Below are 24,444 nucleotides of genomic sequence, written 5' to 3'. Positions count from 1 at the left end.
GGAAATTCTAAAAATCCTTAAATTAGACTATAGAGACAGAGAACTATGCAAAGAAATGTTTGGGTTTGCAGATGACATAGCTGTCATAGCTTCAGGTGAAGGAAATCCCCAAAGAATCTTAGAAGTTACAGCTACAGTAGTAAGAGAAGAGCACTAAAAGGAAGTTACTCATAAAGACAATAATATTAATGTGCTCCAAGGAACCTAAAGAAATAAATATCAACATTAGACAAACTAACATAAAACAAAGATGATCATACAAATTTTTAGGAAGTAAGATAATTGAAGATGGAATAAGCAAAGAAGACATAAAACAAAGAAATGGAGAAGCAAAAGCAATGTTCTTGAATTAAAGAAAAGTGCTTTGTTAAAAAAAAAAACAACATAAATATTGATGTGAGACTAAAGGTGGTTAAGAGCTGTATTTGGAGTGTAGCAATGCATGGCTGTGAAACACTGAAAATATACAGAAAAAAAAAAAAAAAAAAAAAAAAAAAAAAAAAAAAAAAAAAAAAAAAAAAAAAAACCACTTGAAGCTTTTGGTGCCCGAGACACCTCTTAAAAGATAAACTGGACAGATAAAACCACCAGACAAGCAAGGTCATTTATGAGAATACAGAGTAAAGAAAACACCAGTGAACTGGTTACATAATATGACACAATCAGTTCCTTATAGGTGTCCTAGAAGGAACATTACAAAGAAAGACTGCAACTGCCACTTTTAGAACAAGCTGTAGTACATAATGTAGGAGCCTCTAATTATACAGAAATGAAGAAATTTACTGTCCCAGTGGACAGCTGCCAACCAACTAACTGCTAGCTTACTGTCACTTGGTGATATCCTATCACAAAATAACTAGGGCAATGCACTAGAGTTCAGAAAAGCATTTTATTTTGCAGAAGCTTTCAGTGAGGATAACGAGTAAAGCTAATAACTCAACATCTTGCTGAAGCTATTATAAGAGTATTGTACTTCCTACACTCGCATGTTAATACCATTAGTCTTCGGTGGTATTTGTGGTTGGTGAAAAGAGTAAGTTTAGGATTAACTGTGACCTTCACAGCCACAATACAAAATGTAAAAATAATTTCTATGTAAACTTTTCATTCTTGTGTTATGAAAAGGATAATTGCTTCTCACCATATAGTGGAGATACTGAGTTGCAGATAGGCATAACAGGAAGAGAGCTTTTGGTCAACTTGGCCTTTGTCAGAAACAGACTACACACACACACACACACACACACACACACACACACACACACACACACAAATGTAACACACACACACACACACACACACACACACACACACACAGTCTCTGGCTACTGAAACCAGACTCTGAGGAGCAATGCATGCTGGGAAAAGCAATTGGTTGGTGGTGGTAGGGAGGTGGCTGGGAGAGGAGGGAGAGGGAGGGATAGCAGGTAGGGGTCTACATCTACATCTACATCTACATGACTACTCTGCAATTCACATTTAAGTGCTTGGCAGAGGGTTCATCGAACCACAATCATACTATCTCTCTACTATTCCACTCCCGAACAGCGAGTGGGAAAAACGAACACCTAAACCTTTCTGTTCGAGCTCTGATTTCTCTTATTTTATTTTGATGATCATTCCTACCTATGTAGGTTGGGCTCAACAAAATATTTTCGCATTCGGAAGAGAAAGTTGGTGACTGAAATTTCGTAAAAAGCTCTCGCCGCGACGAAAAACGTCTATGCTGTAATGACTTCCATCCCAACTCGTGTATCATATCTGCCACACTCTCTCCCCTATAACGCGATAATACAAAACGAGCTGCCCTTCTTTGCACCCTCTCGATGTCCTCCGTCAATCCCACCTGGTAAGGATCCCACACCGCGCAGCAATATTCTAACAGAGGACGAACGAGTGTAGTGTAAGCTGTCTCTTTAGTGGACTTGTTGCATCTTCTAAGTGTCCTGCCAATGAAACGCAACCTTTGGCTCGCCTTCCCGACAATATTATCTATGTGGTCCTTCCAACTGAAGTTGTTCGTAATTTTAACACCCAGGTACTTAGTTGAATTGACAGCCTTGAGAATTGTACTATTTATCGAGTAATCAAATTCCAACGGATTTCTTTTCGAACTCATGTGGATCATCTCACACTTTTCGTTATTTAGCGTCAACTGCCACCTGACACACCATACAGCAATCTTTTCTAAATCGCTTTGCAGCTGATACTGGTCTTCGGATGACCTTACTAGACGGTAAATTACAGCATCATCTGCGAACAACCTAAGAGAACTGCTCAGATTGTCACCCAGGTCATTTATATAGATCAGGAACAGTAGAGGTCCCAGGACGCTTCCCTGGGGAACACCTGATATCACTTCAGTTTTACTCGATGATTTTCCGTCTATTACAACGAACTGCGACCTTCCTGACAGGAAATCACGAATCCAGTCGCACAACTGAGACGATACCCCATAGCTCCGCAGCTTGATTAGAAGTCGCTTGTGAGGAACGGTGTCAAAAGCTTTCCGGAAATCTAGAAATACGGAATCAACTTGAGATCCCCTGTCGATAGCGGCCATTACTTCGTGCGAATAAAGAGCTAGCTGCGTTGCACAAGAGCGATGTTTTCTGAAGGCATGCTGATTACGTGTCAATAGATCGTTCCCTTCGAGGTGATTCATAATGTTTGAATACAGTATATGCTCCAAAACCCTACTGCAAACCGACGTCAATGATATAGGTCTGTAGTTAAATGGATTACTCCTACTACCCTTCTTGAACACTGGTGCGACCTGCGCAATTTTCCAATCTGTAGGTACAGATCTATCGGTGAGCGAGCGGTTGTATATGAGTGCTAAGTAGGGAGCTATAGTATCAGCGTAATCTGAAAGGAACGTAATCGGTATACAATCTGGACCTGAAGACTTGCCCGTATCAAGCGATTTGAGTTGCTTCGCAACCCCTAAGGTATCTACTTCTAAGAAACTCATGCTAGCAGATGTTCGTGTTTCAAATTCTGGAATATTCCATTCGTCTTCCCTGGTGAAGGAATTTCGGAAAACTGCGTTCAATAACTCCGCTTTAGCGGCGCAGTCGTCGATAACAGTACCATCGGCACTGCGCAGCGAAGATATTGACTGCGTCTTGCCGCTTGTGTACTTTACATACGACCAGAATTTCTTCGGATTTTCTACCAAATTTCGAGACAATGTTTCGTTGTGGAACCTATTAAAGGCATCTCGCATCGAAGTACGTGCCAAATTTCGCGCGTCTGTAAATTTTAGCCCATCTTCAGGATTTCGCGTTCTTCTGAACTTCGCATGCTTTTTCCGTTGCCTCTGCAACAGCGTTCGGACCTTTTTTGTGTACCACGGGGGATCCGTTCCATCTCTTACCAATTTATGAGGTATGAATATCTCAATTGCTGTTGCTACTATATCTCGTCTACATTCGCATAGTCAGTTCGGAAGGAATGGAAATTGTCTTTTAGGAAGGCTTCTAGTGGCACTTTATCCGCTTTTTTAAATAAAATTATTTTGCGTTTGTTTCTGATGGATTTGGAAGAAATGGTATTGAGCCTAGCTACAATGACCTTATGATCACTAATCCCGGTATCAGTCATGATGCTCTCTATCAGCTCTGGATTGTTTGTGGCCAAGAGGTCAAGTGTGTTTTCGCAACCATGCACAATTCGCGTGGGTTCGTGGACTAACTGCTCTAAATAATTTTCGGAGAATGCATTTAGGACAATCTCGGAAGACGTTTTCTGCCTACCACCGGTTTTGAACAAGTATTTTTGCCAACATACCGAGGGTAGGTTGAAGTCCCCACCAACTAAGGGATGGAGGGATGGTACAGTGCTGCTTGTGGGATTATACAGGGATGAGGGTAAATAGATGCAGTCAGAAGCTTAGACAGAGGGCCAGGGGGAGGTGTGAGGTTAGCAGAAAAGGAGAGAACTAAAAAGACCGTGGGTGTATTGTAGGGAGAGTTCCCACCTGCACACTTCAGAAAAGTTGGTGTTGGTGGGAAGGATCCACATGGCACAGGCTGTGAAGCAATCATTGAAATGAAGAACGTTGTGTTGGGCAGTGTGCTTGGCAATGAGGTGGTCCAGCTGTTCCTTGGCCACAGTTTATCAGTGGCCATCATGCAGACAAACAGCTTGTTGTTTGTCATGCCCATGTAAAATGAAGCACAGTAATTGCAGGTTAGCTTGTAGTTCACATGACTGGTTTCATAGGTAGTCCTGCATTTGCTGGGAAAGATGATGCTTGAGATGGGACTGGAGAAGGTGGTGGTGGGGGGATGTATGGGACAGGTCTAGCTTCCAGGTCTATTACAGAGATATGAGCCATGAGGCAAGGGGTTGGGAGTGTGGTTGCGTAGGGATGGACAAGGATACTGTGTAGGTTCAGTTGGTGGCAGAATACCTCTGTGGGAGGAGTGGGAAGGGTAATGTAAAGGATATTTCTCATTTCAGGGCATGACAAGAGGCAGTAAAAAAAAGTGTGTGATTCAGTTGCTCCAGTCCTGGATGGTACTGAGGCATGAAGGGTATGCTCCATTGTGGCCAGACAGTGTGACTTCGGGAAGTGGTGGGTGACTGGAGAGATAAGGCACCAAAGATCTGTTTTTGTACAAGGCTGGGAGGGTAAGCACGATCTGTGAAGGTCTTGGTGGGATCCTCAGCATACTTCAAGAGAATGCTACTACAAATGCGATGGCCACATGTCGCTAGGCTTTATGGAAGGGACTTCTTGTTATGGGTGGGTGGCAGCTGTTGAAGTGGAAATATTGCTATTGGTTTGGTAGGTCTGATATGGATGGAGGTGCTGATGTAGCAGTTTTTGAGGTGCAGGTGAACATCAGGGAAGGTGGCTTGTTGGGTTGAGTAGGATCAGGTGAAGTGAATGGGGGAGAAGGTGTTGATTTTCTGAAGGAATGTGCATAGGGCGTCCTCACCCTCATTCCAGATGATGAAGATGTCATAAAAAAGGTGAGGGGTCTGGGATTCTGAGTATTTAGGAAGGATTCCTCTAGGTTACCTATGAATAGGTTGGCATAGGATAGTGCCATGCAGGTGCCCATAGCCATACGATGGATCTTTTTGTAGGTAATGCCTTCAAAGGAGAAGTAATTGTGGATAAGGATATAGTTGGTCATGGTGACTAGGAAGGAGCTTGTAGGTTTGGAATCCATTGGGCATTGAGAAAGGTAGTGTTCAATAGCAATAAGGTCATGATCATTAGGGATCTTAGTGTAAAGCAAGATGGTGTCAATAGTGATGAGCAGGGCACCCTGTGGTAAAGGACCAGGAACATAGAGACTCGGTGCAGGATTTGGTGGTATCTCATATGCAGGAAGCTAGGTTGCAGGTAATAGGTGGAAGGTGTTGGTCTACAGCAGCAGAGATTCTCTCAGTGGGGGCACAGTAACTGGCAACAGTGAGATGTCCTGGGTGGTTGGCTTTATGGACTTCAGGAAGCATGTAGAAAGAGGGAGTGATGGGAGTGAGGAGAGAGATGGACTATAGGCAGGGGTCCTGGGATGGGCATAAGGATTTGAGGAAAGACTGGAGGTCTTGCTGAATTTCTGGAATGGGGTGACTGTGGCAGGGTTTGTAGATGAATGAGTCTGACAGCTGGTGGAGTCCTGCCAGGTAATCCTTATGATTCAAGACAACAATGCTGGAGCCTTAGCCAACAGGTAGGATCATTAAGTCTGGATCAGTTTTCAGATGATGGGTTGCAGTTCTTTCTGCAGAAGAAAGGTTAGTTTGCGAATTGAGGGGTTTGGGGGATGATGGTGAGGAAAGGTTTGAGGTTAGGAAATGGTGTAAAGTTAGCAGGGGATGATTTGGGGTCAGTGGGGGTGGATCACAGTTGGCTGGAGGAGTGAACTGAGTCAGGCAGGGTTCAATATTGATATTTGGTTGAGTCTGATAGGTAGGGTTGGTGGCAAAAATGTGTTTCCACTGTAGGGACTGGGATAAGGAGAGAAAGACCTTAACAAGCCTTGCATGACAGAATTTGCAAGTGGGGCAAAAGGTGAGGCTTTTGGAAAGGATTTATACATCCCCTCTCAGCTGATAAAAACTGTCTAGCTGACCTACTACATTTACCCTTGCTTCAAAAACTCCCTCCCACCACCATACATAATTCAGAACCTAAAAGGAACTGAAACACAGTCATGAACCTTTCCTCCAAAACCTGTAGTCCCACAGAAGTATCAGTCCTTTCTAAAAGCCTCACCTTTTGCCACATTCCCAAATTTAATCATGCAAGAATTTGTTAAATATCTTCTTCCCTCCTCCCACTCTCTACAGTGGAAAAACTTTTTTGCCACCAGCCCTATCAATCAGACTCAACCAAAGATCAATGTTGAACCCTGCCTGACTCATTTCATTCCTCCATCCAACTGTGACTGCCCCCAAATCACCCCCTGTTTACTTTCCAGAATTTCTTAACTTTTAACCGTGCCTCACCATCATTCTCCAAATCCCTCTATGTGCACACTAACCTTACTTTCGCAGAAAGGACCACAATCCATCACCTAAAAACTGATCCCAATCTTATAATCCTACATTTTGATAATGGCTTGTTTTGAACTGTGAGGATTACCTGGCAGAAGGTCCCCACCAGATGTCAGAGTCATCCATCTACAAACCCTGCCACAGTCACCCCATGCCAAAAATTCAGCAAAATCTCCAGTCATCCTTAGGCCCATCCCAGAAATTCTACCTGGAATTTATCTCTCTCCTCACCCTTATCACTCCCCACACTCCTCCTTTCCACATCTTCCTAAAGTCCATAAACTCATCCACCCTGGATGCCCCATTGTGGCCGGTTTCTGTGTCCCACTCAGGGAATCTCTGCTCTCACGGATCAACATCTTCAACCTATTACCTGCAACCTACCCTCCTATATAAAAGATACCAACTATTTCCTCCACTGACTCTCCATAGTTCATTTTCATTTACCACATGGTGCCCCCTGCTCATCACTATTAATGCCACCTCTTTTTATACTAATATTACTAATGTCTATGGCCTTACCAGTATTTAACAGACTCCAAACCTACAACCTCCTTCCTAGTTGTCATGACCAACTGTATCTTCACCCACAATTAAGCCTCCTATGAAGGCATTACCTACAAACAAATCCATGGTATGAGTATGTGCACCCGCATGGCACCATCCTATGCCAACAATTCATGGGTCTACTATAGGAGTCCTTCCTAAACACTCCCAGACAGCTCACCTGGTTTGGATTTATTAATGACAATTTCATGATCTGGAATGAGGGTGAGGACACCCTATCCAAATTCCTCCAGAACCTCAACACGTTCTCCTCCATTTGTTTCACCTGGTCTTAATCAACCCAACAAGCCACCTTCCTCTATGTTCACTTCCACCTCAAAGACAGCTACATCAGTACCTCCGTCAATATCAAACCTCCCAACCACCAGCAATACCTCCACTTTGACAGCTGCCACCAATTCCTTACCAAGAAATCCCTTCTGTAAAGCCTAGTGACATGTAGACGCAGCACTTGCAGTGACGAGAGGTCCCTCTCGGAATATAATGAGGGTCTCACTAAGACCTTCACAGACTGTAATTACCCTCCCAACCTTGTACAGAAAAGATCTCCCTGTGCCTTATCTCTCCAGTCACCCAGCACCTCCCACAGCCCCACTGTCCAGCCACAGAGGAGCATTCCTCTCATGACTCAGTACCACCTAGTCTGGAGCAACGAAATCACATTCTCCACCAGTATTTTGACTACCTCTTATCATGCTTTGAAATGAGGAATGCCATACCCATTATCCCCCCCCCCCCCCCCCCCGACTGTGGTATTCTGCCACCCACCAAACCTGCGTTATATCATTGTCCATCCTTACACACCCTGCTTCCATGCATCATGGCTCATATCCCTGTAATAGATCAAGATGCAAGACCTGTCTCATACATCCTCCCACCACCACCTACTCCAGCCCCATCATAAGCATCACCAATCCCAGCAAATGTAGGGATACCTGTGAAACCAGTCATGTGATCTAAAAGCTAAGATGCAGTCACTGTGCTTTATTTTACATGGACATGACAACCAACAAGCTTTTGTCTGCTTTATGGTCACTGACAAACTGTGGCCAAGAAACAGCTGGACCATCTCATTGCCAAGCAAGCTGCCGAACACAATGTTCTTCATTTCAATGATTGCTTCATAGCCTGTGCCATCTAGACCCTTCCCTTCAATATATCCTTCATTCCCATAACCCTCCTGGCATCAGCCTTCATAAGTCATTGTCCTTACCCATCAGCCCTGTCCCTGTTCCCACTCCCCCTATCCCAGCAGTGCACGCACAGTCTTTTTAGTTCTCTCCTTTTCTGCTAACTGCCCACCTCCCCCTGCTCTCCGTCTAACCTCCCGACTGACTTAGCTGCCCTGTCTCCACCTCATCTCTGTATGCTCCCACAAGCAGCACCATCCCCCGCTCTTACCCCGATATTCGTCTCCCTCCCTGCCCCAGCCTGACTGATCTGCTAATATTCCTGGAATCTCTGAATATCTTCTCCCAATTAAATTTCACATGGTCTTATTCTGAATCCCACACCACTTTCCTTTATGTTGATCTCGTCCTCACCAAAGGCCAGCTGCAAACTTCAGTCCACATTAAACCTAACAACAAACAACAGTACTTGCATTTTGACAGTTGCCATCCTTCCCATGTCAGACGTACCCTCCCTTATGGCTTTGGAATCTGAGGCAAACATATTTGTTTGGATGCACACTCTTTGTAGCAATACGCCACCATTCTCACCTCAGCCTTCACTGCACATAATTATCCCAACCAGCCTAGCTAAAAAGCAGATTTCCCAGGCCATCTCATCCAATCCTGATATTGCTGATCGCTCCAAAAATCAACTTCACAGCACATCATTGGTGACTCAATATTATTTATTTTGCCATTCCCATGATTTCTAGCTCTCCAAACTGTCCTCTCTTGCCATGACGAATCCCATGTCATATTATGTCCATTCTTTTTGAAAACATGCTTTTGATATCAAAACTGAGGTCCCACATTCTGTTTCTTGAAACCTGCTTGTCCCTTGGAGTTACTCCCAAAGGCCTAACACTGAAAGTCCCTGTTTCTGGATGCAGTCCTACCCTACACCAGGCCCTTTTATGATTTCAAATACAGCAATGTCTTGCTCTTATCCCACTAATCTGTGACCTGTATGCCTCATCAGACGATTTCCACTCTACCAGACTTCTCTCATCCTACAAAATCCAGCAGTTATCTGCCCCTCACATTTCCATGAATGGTTTCATCTGCCAAACCACCTTCAAACTGCAACAACATGCCAGAATTCACCTCAAAAAGCTATCCCACCTTCTTCTTAACTACCTGGACTGTGTGTTTCCTTTCCTGTCCCTCTGCAGCTCCCTGAACAGACATACCATCAACCACCATTCCTCTCCTACAAACAATGTGTGGTCAATGTCTTTAATATCCACAGCCTACACCATTGCCTCCCAGACCAAGAATAACCCATAATCCCCAGAACCAGTCACAACAGTACAGTGTCCTTAACCTCTCATCTAAAGCACTCTTCCTTCCTGAATTATCTGTATTATCTAAGGGTCTCACTTTCAGCCCTAACGTGATCCACTACCACTACCTCAAAATCATCCCTTACAAGCTTTCCAAGAGTCCTCAATCCAGAATTGCTTCACAACCCTTCCTCAGTTCCCTGTAACATGTCCCTAAACTGTCCTCTGCAGAACTCCAGGCTCTACATTCCCTAAAAGCCAATGACTCCATCATTATCCTCCCAGCAAACAAAGGATCTACCACCGTAGACCGAAAGGAGTATGTTATTGGAGGTCTACACCAGCTGTCTGACACCTCTATATACAGTGTCTGGCATCAAGATACCATCCCTGTGTTTCAAATTGACCTGCAGTCCATCCTTAAAACCTCAGGACCATTGTAAGGACTAACACCTCAATCCATAGAACTTCTCACCCCACCCAAACCACACACCCCACCTTTTACCTTCTTCCTAAGATCCACAAACCCAACCATCCTGGCCATCCTTTAGTTGCTGGTGGCAAAGCACCCACTGAACATATATCTGCCTTAGTTGATCAACACCTGCAACCCACAGTACAAAGACTCCCTTCCTACATAAAGATACCAAGACTCCTAGACTGTCTAAATGCATACCCGTCCCACTCCCACAACACACCTTGCTTGTCACCATTGATGCCACCTCTCTCTAGACCAACATTTCCTCAGTCAGTGTCAACCTGATTCCAAAACCTTGCTTGTCACCATTGATGCCACCTCTCTCTAGACCAACATTTCCTCAGTCAGTGTCAACCTGATTCCAAACCTATTACATCCTTCCTACTCATCTTAATCAACTTTATACTTACCAACAACTACTTCACCTTAAGGAGCAGACATACAACAAACAGATCAGGGGTATGGCCATGGGAACTGGGATGGGTCCTTCCTATGTCAACCTTTTCATGGGTCACTTACAGGGGGCATTCCTGGGATCCATAAGTCTTCAGCCCCTGGTTTGGTTTAAATATATTGATGACATATTTACCATATGAATGCATGGTGAGGCTGACCTGCTAAAACTTCTGGAATCTTTGAATACCTTCTCCCAATTAAATTTCACATGGTCTTATTCTGAATCCCATGCCACTTTCCTTGATGTTGACCTTGTCCTCACCCAAGGCCAACTACGCACTTCTGTCCACATTAAATCTACCGACAAACAACATTTTGACAGATGCCATTCTTTCGATGTCAAATATTCCCTCCCATGTTCCCTTGGCATCTGAGGCAAACATATTTGTTCAGATGCAGATTCTTTACAGCAATACTCCACCATTATCATCTCAGTCAGCATTCACTGTATGTAATCACCCTACCAGCCTAGTTAAACAGCATATTTCCTGGGCCATCACATCCAGTCCTGGTACTGCTGATCCTTCCACAAAACAACTACAGAGCACAACATTGGTTTAGAATGTGTTAATCAGCTACTTCAACTGGGCCATGACTTCCTAAAATCATGACCTCAAATGAGATCCATTCACTCTGAAATTTTGCCCCGCACCACCTAGAATAGCTTTCCGTTTCCCTCCCAATCTCTGCAATATTCTTGTCAGACATTATGCTCCTTCTGCATCCATCTCCCTACCCTGTGGCTCCTACCCCCTGCAAGACTTGGCCCATGCACCCTCCTACCACTACCTATGACAATCCTGTAACTGGCAAAACATATACTATCAAAGGGAGAGCCACCTTCAAAACAACACATCATAAACCAGCTGTTATTTAAACACTGTTTGGCCTTCTACATTGGCATGACTACCACTAAATTATCAATTAGGATGAATGGGCATAGGCAGAAGGTGTATACTGGCAACCCACAATATCCTGTTGCAGAGCATTCTCTACATGGCAATTGTAACCTTGGCTCCTGTTTCACCACATGCACCATCTGGATTCTTCCCACAGACACCGGTTTCTCAGAACTCCACAGGTAGGAACTAACATTACAACATGTCCTTGGTTTTCGCGACCCACCTGGCCTTAATTTATGTTAGTTTCTTCTGTCCCAACATTTCTCCACTGTAGATACTCTTTGATTCACTCCGTTTTAGTTTTCTACATCTTTCATTGTCTTACCCATCTATTTTTCACCACCCTCCTCACACCTCTGCTATGTACAATGCACTTAGCTTTTCACTCCTATTAACTCATGCATAATGTTTAGGCAGTAATCTCTGTCTGCGTATTACCCTGTCTTCCACCTTTAAACTCTCAGGTTTTCAAGTCTTGTCCAATGCAGTACCCAACAATCAGTCTTCCCTTTTCTTCCTGTATGATGTCTCCCCTGACCCATGGTTCTGGGTGACTTTCCCCTTTTCCTAGATCTCTCCAGTCCTTTTCTTTTAACCCTCTTCCTTCCCCTTCAACCCTTCTGCATGTAGAAGGAGCCACTGGCAATGAAAGCTTGCCAGTTACAACCATCTATTATGTGTGTGTTCTGCCACTGTTTGGTGAGTAGACTTTTTATCTATCCATTCAAATAATTATGTTCTCTATATCGTGTTTGTTCTAGCTATGACTATTACTCAGTTACTGAACACAATACATCTGCTGGTATCTGATAGTGATATGCAAATGCTCATCTTTTTGATATGGAGAAATTTATAATTACTGTAGACTTTTAACATTGATGTGATGACCAGCTGATAGCTAGGTGCAGGCTACTTACATAGTTTCAAAGTACAGTCCCTCAGTGAAACAGAAGCTACATATCGTTAACAAGAGGAGTACATAGAGACACTGCTGACTGTATTCTACTAGCCGACTGAGGATTCATTGGCTGGAGGTGGTGTATAAAGACTGGTGTAGGGATATTTTATGGAACTGGTAACAGTATTACAGTTTATAATAACATATGGATCAAAATTAGTTGAAACATCATTCTATTGGATCATCACTATAATAATTTTGTATAACTAAATATTAGATTCTTGCAGAATTATTAAAATTCACACTGTTGTGTGACTGATACACTGTACACCTATGCAGTGGTTTACTGACTGTTTTATAAAACTCTCAGATTAATAATTTCTCTTATTCAGTTAAATCCTTAATTAGTGGCTAATTTGGATAAACAAATGAAGTATCTGATTCAGATATATATGTGGAATCTACTATTATCTAAGCACTAGCACCTTTTAATATATAGCTTTGTATGTAAAAGAATTTTCTTTTTTCATTCATGTGATGAGGCTGACAATGTTCTGAATAGAAAGACAGTACTTTATTTGCCCAGGGGAATATGAACATAATGTTTGCTTCTTTACCATCAATTACCTGACATCCATTGCTAAATAAAGACCTTCAACAACTTCATATTTCTTTATATTCAGTTATACACACCCAGATTTCTCCCATATGTTGTCTTAATGTTATTTAGCCTCATTTTCTCAGGTCATTAACATGGACTCTTCTTATCTCTTGGCATCTAGCAAAGACTTCCGGTTTTTACTTCCTGATCACATGTCTCACACAACTTACTTTCATACAGTGGAAACTCCAAGTTGGAATATCAGCAATATAAGCTCAAGATTGATTGCTAATGACTGTAAAGATGTCATATTGAATTGCAGGCAGGTACAATGAAAAGACACGTATTAGGTTCCTGTCTGTTCCCTTGTCCCTTTATTTCTTTTACTGTAGCTTCGAAAATTGCCAATGCACAAATCTCCATTGTTTAGTGTGCAAGTCACAGTTTTTGAAACATGTATAAATAAAAAAAAATTAAGTGTCTCACATCTGAGTGCAGCTATGTAGATCAGTCCAGCACAACATCTATAAAGAACTGCCCTAAAGAACACCTCTTAAGAAAATTAACTGTGTGTCCAAGCTTAATCCAGCTCACTTTAAATGACAAAAATTAATACAAATCTTGTTAAAAATGCAAAATGTAGCACTTGCAGCTTTACATACTGCAAAGTACAAGCTCAGTAGACATTAACCCTTCAATTGCTGTGAAATGGAAAGCCATTGTTACTACAACAAATCTTAAAAGTCAGATGTGATTACATGCAAAAATTTACACATTTGTAAACTGAAGACAGCATGTAATGGAACTGGACCTCAAAAGTATAGGGTGGTCACTTGCCCAGTTGTATTTTTCAGCTTACAAGCAGAAAGTTCAGGATTTAATATCCATTTGCTCCCAGAAATTATTTTCTTTCTCTTGGAATGATGTTCCACTCAGATGGTTCTTTGGAATGAGAAAAATGTAAAGTTGAACATTAGTTCAGATTCCCCTGCAACTGGATGGGTGAGCTGCTGTTTCGGTTGTGCCCCTGATGACCTCTGCATTGATGAGACTTGAACTCTAATCTTTCTTCTTCCATTCTGGTTCTAAGATCAGAGGAAATAAAGAGCATGACATCTCTAACAGGATCATAGCTTAAAAATATTTGTATTTCTTGGAGTTAGTGACTACTACTTTATTCTATTAAACAAAATACCTACTTTATATCTAAAAACAAAGATGATGTGACTTACCAAACGAAAGTGCTGGTACGTCAATAGACACACAAACAAACACAAACATACACACAAAATTCAAGCTTTCGCAACCAACGGTTGCTTTGTCAGGAAAGAGGGAAGGAGAGGGAAAGACGAAAGGATGTGGGTTTTAAGAGAGAGGGTAAGGAATCATTCCAATCCCGGGAGCGGAAAGACTTACCTTAGGGAGAAAAAAGGACAGGTATACACTCGCACACACACACATATCCATCTGCACATACACAGACACAAGCAGACACCTGTCCTTTTCCCCCCTAATGTAAGTCTTTTCGCTCTCTGGATTGGAATGACTCATTACCCTCTCCCTTAAAACACACATCCTTTCGACTTTCCCTCTCCTTCCCTCTTTCCTGACGAAGCAACCATTGGTTGCAAAAACTTGAATTTTGTGTGTATGCTTGTGTTTGTTTGTGTGTCTATCGATGTGCCAGTGCTTTCGTTTGGTTAGTCACATCATCTTCGTTTTTAGATATATTTTTCCCACATGGAATGTTTCCCTCTGTTATATAAAATACCTACTTTCACAAACATAAATTTGCATTAATAATATATACAAAATACTATATATGTACTAACTTTTCTTCACTGACATCTGTTAAATCACCATATTCAATTGGTTCCATGCAGATAGTGCAAATGTTCTTCAGATCTTTGAAGCACTGATGACAGTAGGTGCCTGCACAGTCGAGTTTGGGACAACTCTTGAGTTCCCCTTGAGTTTCTGCACAAACTAAGCAAGCCTTTTGTGGTGTATGGGGTATTATCCTTTGCAGAAGAGCACATCTGCCATTTAAAGAAAAGAAAAATGAAAATATAAATAAAATTAGTCAGTTCAACTGCAGACGGTTATTTCTGTTTTATGTATTTGCTATTGGCTCTACACTATTCATTCAGGATTTAACTAATTTCATTTAACTAGTCAAATATGGGGACAATTATTGGCTAGTGCTTACCTTCAGGATATGGAACATGTAGTACTACTGATAGACATACATAAAATTAAGAGAAATGCACCACCTAGCTTGTAGAACTAATAGTTCCTTCCTTGGGGAGGAGAGAGGGATTGATTGAGGAAGTTCAAAAGGAAGGGCATGTCTCTCAGACCACAGCATGAGAGAGGCCCACTTGTAGTAAAGATGGATGGAGATATAAGTACACATTTCACCTTTGAAGGTAATTAATGGCCAAGAATTATGTCACACAATTTATTAGTCTTCTCAGTTGAATTTCCGTTTGATATAACAATGGGGACAGATATAGAAATAACTGAAAAACAGCACAAATCACTCACTAGAGGAAAGACCACAGGACATGATGGGATGTCCATCAGTTTTGCATTGGAACTGGGCCCTCTTCTAGCATCCGTTTACAGTACATCACATGACAGTACATCACATGACTGGAGAAAGGTACAGGTCGATCAGTTCATAAGAAGGGTCGCAAGATGGACACACAGGGCCACAGATCAAATTCGCTGACATAGTTTTCTAATACAATTACGGAAAATGCCACTATGCTTGCATATGATGACTCCCCTGGAGCCTGAATAACCTCAATGTAGGAATCAAACATTATTTTCAAAAGCAATGATTGTGGTGAACCCAGCTTACTCTGTTCAGTCCTGGGAATTGGAAAGCAGTAGGAGCTCAGGTTGATGCTGAGTTTCTTGGCTTCCAGAAACTTTTTGATATAGTTCTGCACTGTTACTTATTAAATTAAAAAAATGCCCCCAGATATGCAATTGGATAGAAGACAGAACTCACTGTGTTGCTCTTAATGGGGAGGCATTGTCAGAAGCAAAGGTAGTATCTGGTGTACTGCAACATTGTGTGATACAGTCTGTGCTGTAAGTAAATGACCTAGTAGATAATAACTGTAACTCTATGATACTATTAGCAGATGACAGAGTTGTGTAAAAGGAGCTGAAATGTTTAGAAACTTGTTACAAAATGCAGAGGTACTCACACATAGTATGAATATTAGCTGCTGTATCATAACATATATAAATGTAGTATAATGTGCATAAATAGAAGAAAACTTACAAGATCCTCATTTGACCAGTTCTTGAGAACTGTCTATCAGTCTGGAACTCTTACCTTAGGTTAGAGAGACAAATAGAAAAGACTGAAAGGAGAGTCAGGATTCGTCACTGGTTTCTTCAGTCGGCATGAGAATACATGCAAAAAGTCAACTAACTGCAGTAGAATACATGACAAGAAATGTGTTGTGCATCACAGAGAACCTTACTCAACAAAATTCCACAAGCTCATGTTCCAAAATGAGTCAAGAAGCATGCTATTTCCTCTGCTATACATCTTGCATAATGACCACAATGCTAACATTAGACAAATTTTGGCCTATATGAAGGGATACCGACAGGCTTTTTTTCTGTGTGCCATACATGAATGGACTAGGAGGGGAAGATAAAAATGGTATGCACTCTATGCCACATGCCAGCTTGCAGAGTACAGATGCAGTTGTAGCAGTGCACTGTGTCAAAATACAGACAGGTCATGTTCATATCTCAAGACACTGAAACGGAAGCCTCAATGCTTCTGTGTGGTGAGGTAGTCCTCTTCTGGCCATGCAGCAACAGATGGTAATAGCTTGTGATATATGACTGTGCTTGCAGTAATACAAGAAACAGTGACACTGTTATCCTATGTTCATGAAATGAAATGCCCATGTGTTTTGACTTTGATGGTAGTGCTTTCAGGGTATTTTTCCAGCATGAGAATACATGGCCATGACTGTAGCCAATATACTACAACACGAAGTATCTCATGAAAGCATCTTGATTTCTCTCAAGTCTTGTTTCCATAGTCAAGTGTAATGCCAGAACTACCTTTCTGTGAGCTACTAAGTTAATTTTAAGCAATTTTTCATATATACCTGACCTTGATCTCTGTCAAACTCTGACTCTAATGTTGCATCTTTTATGTCCTCCAAACTGACAACTGTTTCTTTGTCTATCATGTTAACAGATAGTTCCATCTCAAAGAACTCTTTCCACCTACCTACTTTCTCCTCCAGGTTTCACAGTCGAATTTGTTTTACATTCTTATGCTACTTCTTTTAAATTATCCAGAAGTTATTTTTACTTTCCTATATGCTGAATCAGTGATTCAAACAAGCATTTGTTTTTCAATTTCATCATTTTTTTTCAGTGACCGTATGGCTTTAGCCTTCTTGCATTGCCTACTGATTTTATTCCTAAATGTCTTGATTGCTGAATAACTTTCTCTTTGTGAATATATTTATATTTCCTTCTTTTTTAATCAGTTGAAATATTTCTCCTATCACTCCCAGTTTCTTTGCAGTGACACAATGGCCACTCCCATATCTAAATTGTTGAACTATTCTGACTAGCCATTTTGAAGATATTTATTCCTCCTTAACAAAACTACATACAACACAGTTTTTACAATGTCAGAGAACTTCAAATGCACAACATTCCTGAATAATTCAGTATCCTATTAGTATGGTGACTTTTTCTAATAATTCTTTCACACTTCAACCGACTCTTCATCATCACTAATTTGTGACCTGAACCTATAGCTCCTTCTAGGTAGGCCTTATAATCCAGTGCTGATTTCAGAATCTCTGTCTCACCAGCTGATATTGTGTGTTGCCTAGCCTTTTTCATGTAGGCCTATAATACCCCCTCTTCTGACTTTTGAACAGAAAACTTGCTACTATTAGCTGGAAGTTTTTCAGAACTCAGATAATATTTTTTTCTCTCATTTCTACTGCTGAGCCTATGTTCTCTTATAACTATACCTCCTATTCTTTCCCCTACTACAATGTTTCAACCCCCCCCCCCCCCTCCCCCCACCATCCACAATTGGTAGATTTCATTTCCCTTTGTACAAGATATATCTGAAAAGTCCAATGACTGGTCTCAGAAAATAAAGAAAACAACAGTTAAAAGCAAACTATATTTACTGATCTTCAGCATTAGCGATAACATGCTGGAAACTGTCAGCAAATGATCGTTGTGGAACTGCTTGAAGCACCATGGTCTCATGATGTTGGATATTCACAATGTTTCTAAAGTTCAAGAACAACAGTGCCTGTACTGTCTTTGCTTATCTTCAAATCTTCTGCTTTCATTCTCAAAGACAGCCATCAATCATCTGCAAGCATCTGTGCGCACTCTTGTCTTTGCAAAATGGAGAGAAAAATCTAGCACTATCTAACATGAAGTTTTGCTTCAAATTAGGGAAAATGGTGATGAAGACTCATGGAATATTATTGGTGGTGGTGGTGGTTAGTGTTTAACGTCCTGTCAACAACGAGGTCATTAGAGACGGAGCGCAAGCTCTGATTAGGGAAGGAAATCGGCCGTGCCCTTTCAAAGGAACCATCTCGGCATTTGCCTGAAACGATTTAGGGAAATCAAGGAAAACCTAAATCAGGATGGCCGGAGACGGGATTGAACCGTTGTCCTCCCGAATGCGAGTCCAGTGTGCTAACCACTGCGCCAACTCGCTCGCTGAATATTATTGCATGTACACTGTGTTGAAGCAGTAAGTAAAAATGTATGTCTAGGTGGTTTAAATGCTTAAGAGATGGAAAGGACAATGCTGAGGATGAGCCACGTTTGGGTCAACATGCACAATCCCAGACCTCATCAAACAAGTGCTTGTGTATGGTTAGTGGCTGTCATTGAGAATGTGGGCAGAAGAGTTGAAGATAAGGAAAGACCGTAGAAGCACTATTCTTCATGAACATTAGCAGACATTGTGAATATCCAACAACATATGACCAGAATGCTTGAAGCAATTCCAAAAAGAAGAATTCGCTGATGCTTTACAAATGATTTCAGAAGTGTGTTGTAGCCAGTGGTGATTAATCTGGAGGCCAGTAAATGTACTTTGTTTGTAATCCTTGTCTTCTATGTTTTCTGGGACAATTCACCTAACTTTTCAGATGCACCTTGTATAAAGAATTACTTATTCAATTCCCTCGAAATTCTCTTTCTTCATCTTCTGCTTGTGATGATAGCAAGCATACCATAACTACAGTTTTTGGCACTGGTTTTAGTTTTTATTCTGATGAGAATATTTCTGTCACTGAACTGTTCATGGAAACTCACTCTCTGCTCCAGCATCTTATTCATAATGAACTATACACTAATTACACCTTTTTCAGATGCTGCAGGTAGGCCTACGATTCAATTTCACCTGATCAGATAGCTTTATTTTGTTTCCATTTCACTTATTGACTCTGACTACGTCTAGTTTCAGTATCTGAATATTTTTCCTATTTTTTAGCTTCTCTACCAAATTCAGAAATTTGGCATTTTCCAATCCCTTTTATTAATACATGAACCATTTGCTTGTGACCATCTCCCTCATAGCAGTTCCCTCTCAGAGATCTGACTGAGGCACTAATCTAGAATATTTTGCCCATAGGGAGATCATTATGGCATTTTTCCAATTAGAAGCCACATTTTCAGCGGATTTATATTCTATGACTTCAGTGCAACAGTTTCCTTATTCTTTTGCAATAGCTGAGTTTTGAACCACCATGCAGCTGGTTAAACTGCTTTTTAAGGACAGTTTCCCACTCCAGTGGCAAGAGGGTGCCCTAATCCTTTTTAGCCACTGTTCCATCCTCTTGTTAGAAGGCAACTGTTGATTTAAGACTGACTTCTTATATAATAAATTATTGATTTCTGACTAATGTCATGATTAAAGTGCGCTATTTAGTAACAAATTCTTTGAGAATCAAGCAAGGGTTCACTAATTATTAATCAAGCATGCTAACCACTAGACTACCAAGTAATCTTTCTCCATATTTTATGAGCATCCGGAGTGATTTTCCTTTATCTATGCTAATCTCTCTGAGAAGAGTTACTCATGTTGGGCTGTGGCTTCTGTATACATTGTGAGATCAGTGGGAATTGTGTGGCTTCTCACCAGTTGTTGTCAATCAGTGTTGGATGGTGAATGTATGCTGTCTGTGGTCTTTTCATCTGCTGTTACACAACGTGGTAAATGATGTCAACACATCTCTTTAACATTTTGCTACCTACAGCAGCTTATACAGCAGTAGTTTCTTGTGGTCTGAGGTAGGTACTAACAGTATAACATTTTATGGTGCCACACAGTCTAGTCCCTAGGAGACACAAGATACCCAGTTTTCAGGCACTTATCATTTGGCTGACATCAAATATGCTGATTTCAAGTATGTTGCTCAATCTACACTTGATTGTCACTCCCCAAGCAGCAGCCAGTACAAGCTCTAATGCTATTTGAATCTGGTGAAACACCAAACTACTCCATTTTGCATGGTTAAAGGAGTGTTCCCACTTCAACAAGCAGTTATTTCTAAAAGATAACTGCTTATGAACGACATAGATGACAATTAATGTCAGCATGTGTTGTGATGAGTGTAGTTTTCTATGGAATAAACTGGAGAGATTAAAGAAATTTTCTTAATACACTGTAGAATTCAAGAGCAAGCTGCCAGAATAAGTAGCAGGGAATGAACTGCTGATGTACAAAAAACCATACTGAGTTTGGCTTTATCTCCAGTTGATGATGAAGGGTTTGTAGATGAGTAGGATTACAGAATTAAGTGCCAGTCATAAAGAGGTACAAGTGGTAGTTGTGCCCAAAAAGAGCATATTGTTTTTGTAGTGTTATCAGTATTTTAATTAGTGCACTGCCACCTAGGACCAAATGTTATGGAAATTTTGGATACTGGTAACTAGGGCAATGCTAATATTTCACAAAGATGGATTTGAAAAGACGGTATCATCAGTTAGAAGTAAGAGCAGAGGACTGACTCCAGATTAGGTTTATGCCTCCATCTGGTCAATACCAATACTGCTAAATGACATGTGGATTGATGAATGCAATGCCAACATTCCAACACCTGTCACAAGTGATGCTACAAGGTCAGAAACTATCTGTCACAGTAACAAATTTTACTATCCTTTTCATTTCCAATCAATGTTTCTGTTCTCAATGTACAAAGCTTTCCTTTATGTAGTTGAGAGTGGAGAGTTTTTAAATATAGAACAAAGAATAACAGTGCACAGTTTACATGGATGATAGTATAGTGTTTCCCAAGGACATACAGAAGCTCATAGTGTGGTTATGTGGCATGTTTAGTTGACTTCAAGCAACACAGCTAATAATGAGTTTGCAGGAATGCCTTTCATCCTAAAGGAATTTAGCTATTTTTACGAGGATGGTAGGCAAGCAGATCCCTGGGTTGTACAAGCTTTGTGGAAATTTCCTATTCCTAATACAGAAAACAAGTAACACTTATTTTTAGGTCTGGCTAACTAATACTGAATATTTGTGCCAAAATCTGAGGAAATGATGAGACTGGCCGCACATATTCTGTAGAAAGAGGTAAGTTTCACAGAATGACACATGCCTTAGAGATTGAAGGATTTACTGACCAGTTGTCCTGTGGCAATGGGGGAGACCGTGCGTTTTGTCAAAGTTTCATCAAAAAAGTTCACAAGCTTGCCACCTGGGGTGCTGAAGTGTGCACTTATTCCAAGACTAAGAAGAGACACTATTGAGCTCTGTGGTTTTAGTTTTAAATATTATTATTCTGTTGTTATCTGTCACAGTGACAAGTTTTATTATCCTTTTCATTTCCAGTCAATGTTCCTGTTCTCAACGTACAAAGCTTTCCTTGAGAGTGGAGAGTTTTTTAATACGGAACAAAGAATAACATTAGTATTTGCTGCATGCTGTTTGCCCATGTATCACACGCAATTTAGCAGCTATCTTATAGCCCCATAATATAAGCTTCAGTGGTGACCGCAACCTGATAGTGCCTCAGACGAGTAGTTCCCAATAAGAAAATATTGATTTACAATAATAAAATGCCAAATGAAGAACATGTCAAGATTGGCTGTGTGACTTCCATTATTCTGGCCTACTAATCCAACTTTCTAGTTTGTGCAAGTGAAACTAAATTTTTCTGGTGTAATGACAGGCACCACTAAATTTGCCCTGGTGGTAAGTCAGTGTGGTAAGCCAACTTGACAAAAGATACGCACCAGAAGTGCAAGATATAATAATGGCACCTCTGGACACCGACACATATTCTAAACTTAAGTCAGAACTAATATGCTGGGTGTCTGCCTCTTAAGAGGAGAGAGTGTGACAGGTACTTGTGCTAGAAGATGTCAGTGACAAGAAAACCTCACAATGCTTATGTCACTTAAGAAGCAAAGTGGGTGCTCATACTATGCCAGAAGCACTACTACACACAATATGGAGCAGCAGGCTGCTAGCGCAAATGAAAGCGATAATTGCCTCTCAAACTGAGATATCCTTGGACGAAGGCTGACAGGACACAAGCTGCTACTGTGCCCCCATCTGGATCCGATGCTACCATTATGTGCGACAGCACTGCAATGAAAACAAAACCTGATTGCAACAAGCTTTCAAAAAAAAGTCACAGCACTGGAGCAATAATTAAATGCAGGCTTGATAAGTAAAATTGATGTTCTGTCTAATCAACTGAATAAACTCATCACTGATCGTGGCACTACAAGTAGTTACCATTAGTGATCGCAGAGCCATTCCACTCATGATGTGTCTCATTGCAACGACACCAAAGTCATGAATATATGCTGGTATCATTAGCGATTTGGGGATCAAGCCCATACGTGCAATGCACTTTGCGAATATGGAAATGTTAAGTGCCAAGCAGATGTTGCTGTGCCTGTCGGACCTTCTTCCCACCTCTGTCTCACCAACTATAGTCAGGACACAAATTCTTGATAGATACCAGCTCAGATTTAAATATTCTGCTGTGGGATAAGGTTCATAAGTATTGCCGAACTGCCAGCTTCATGCTGACAGCGGCCAACAATTTCAATACTTGAACATACGGCACACAGTATATGGAATCAGACCTGCAACTGCATCATGCAATAACTTGTAAATTCGTCATCATTGACATAGCAGAACCGATTATTGGGGAAGACCTACTTGCCCACTACCACCCACTGCCTGATGTTGACACCTGCCTGCAGTATGCTGTCACTGGGCTGTCAGCAACTGGATTTATTTATTTATCTATTGTGTGGCAGTAAAACACCAATGAAAATACAATTAGTTGAAATTGAAATCATTATAGTTATAAACAAACATCTAATAGGCTATTGCTTCTGGAATTGCTGTCAGGAAATTTTCAGTTTTCCTTTCATAAGTTGTCTGAGGGCATTCTTCTATGATGTGTTTTACTATTAGGATTTCACAACATTCACAGAAGGGTGTCAATTGCTTGCCACATTTATGCAGGAAATAAGCACATCTACCATGCTGAGGCCGTATTCTATTCAGAGTTGACCAGATTTTACATCGTATCTCAAAACCTCTGGCTTTTGGGTAATACATGGAATTTCATTACTCTGTTTTGTGGTCCATTGTTGATGCCAGGTTTGAATCAAACTGAATTTTTCCTCTGTGGCTTTAATTGTCATTTTGATAGGGGGCTTTCTAGATTGAAGGCGTCTATGGGTGGTGTATTCAGTGTCCTCATGTATTGGTAGGTTATTGTTGCTCAAGATCTTCTTGTATTCATCATGAGTGCGTTTATATGATGCAAATTTGGTGGTGGTATATGACTCAGTACTGGGGGCCATTCTGTAGGAGTAGATTTGATGACTCCTGCAATCTTTCTTATTGTGTTATTGACTTGAACTTCAATTTTATGAGTGTGAGGACTGTTAAGCCACAATGGCACACAATATTCAGCACTTGAGAAGACAAGGTTCAGAGCAGATGAGTGTAGGACAGAGGCTGATGCTCCCCATGTTGTTCCACAGAATTTTGTATGATATTGTTGCTTGATTTTAATTTCTCTGCTATTTTTGTTACATGTTCTTTAAATGTGACAGTTATATCGAGTATTACACCCAGATATTTTGATGTTTTATTATGAGTAAGTCCTGTGTTCTCAAACTGCAGCAGAGGATTTAAGCTTTCTTTGAGATCCTGATTCAATATAAATTGTAAGCTACAGAACTTGGTCAGCACTGCTTCGTATTGGTCTGAAACCTGCCCTTTTGACTGGTATTACATCAAATATTTTCTGAGAAATTCTGATGTATGTTAGACTTTCAAGTAACTTGTATGTTACTGATAATAGTGCAATGGGCCTGTAGCTCTCAGATAAGTTTGCTGCTTTCCATCGTTTTAGGATGGCCATTATCTTTTTTGTTTGAACTCCCTGGGTAGATTACTAGTCTGGATGATGTCGGTGAAGAATCTGGCCAGGCACAGTTTTGCTTGTTTACCACAGTTTATTAGGAATTCGGGGCTGATGT

The 24,444-nt window shown here is 41.0% G+C and overlaps 1 protein-coding gene across 1 annotated transcript in view; it reads right to left on the bottom strand.

Moving 5' to 3' along the window:
- LOC126285668 (DC-STAMP domain-containing protein 2) overlaps positions 1 to 24,444 on the bottom strand; it is a 287,117-nt gene that overhangs the window by 91,375 nt on the left and 171,298 nt on the right. The window contains exon 12 of the mRNA XM_049984879.1: positions 14,709 to 14,915. Coding sequence (XP_049840836.1) covers positions 14,709 to 14,915 — 207 coding nt within the window. The remainder of the gene's footprint in view (positions 1 to 14,708; positions 14,916 to 24,444) is intronic.

This window comes from Schistocerca gregaria, chromosome 1, assembly GCF_023897955.1.
Source record: "Schistocerca gregaria isolate iqSchGreg1 chromosome 1, iqSchGreg1.2, whole genome shotgun sequence".
NCBI lineage: Eukaryota > Metazoa > Arthropoda > Insecta > Orthoptera > Acrididae > Schistocerca > Schistocerca gregaria.
This window is presented reverse-complemented; position numbering and strand designations above follow the sequence as displayed.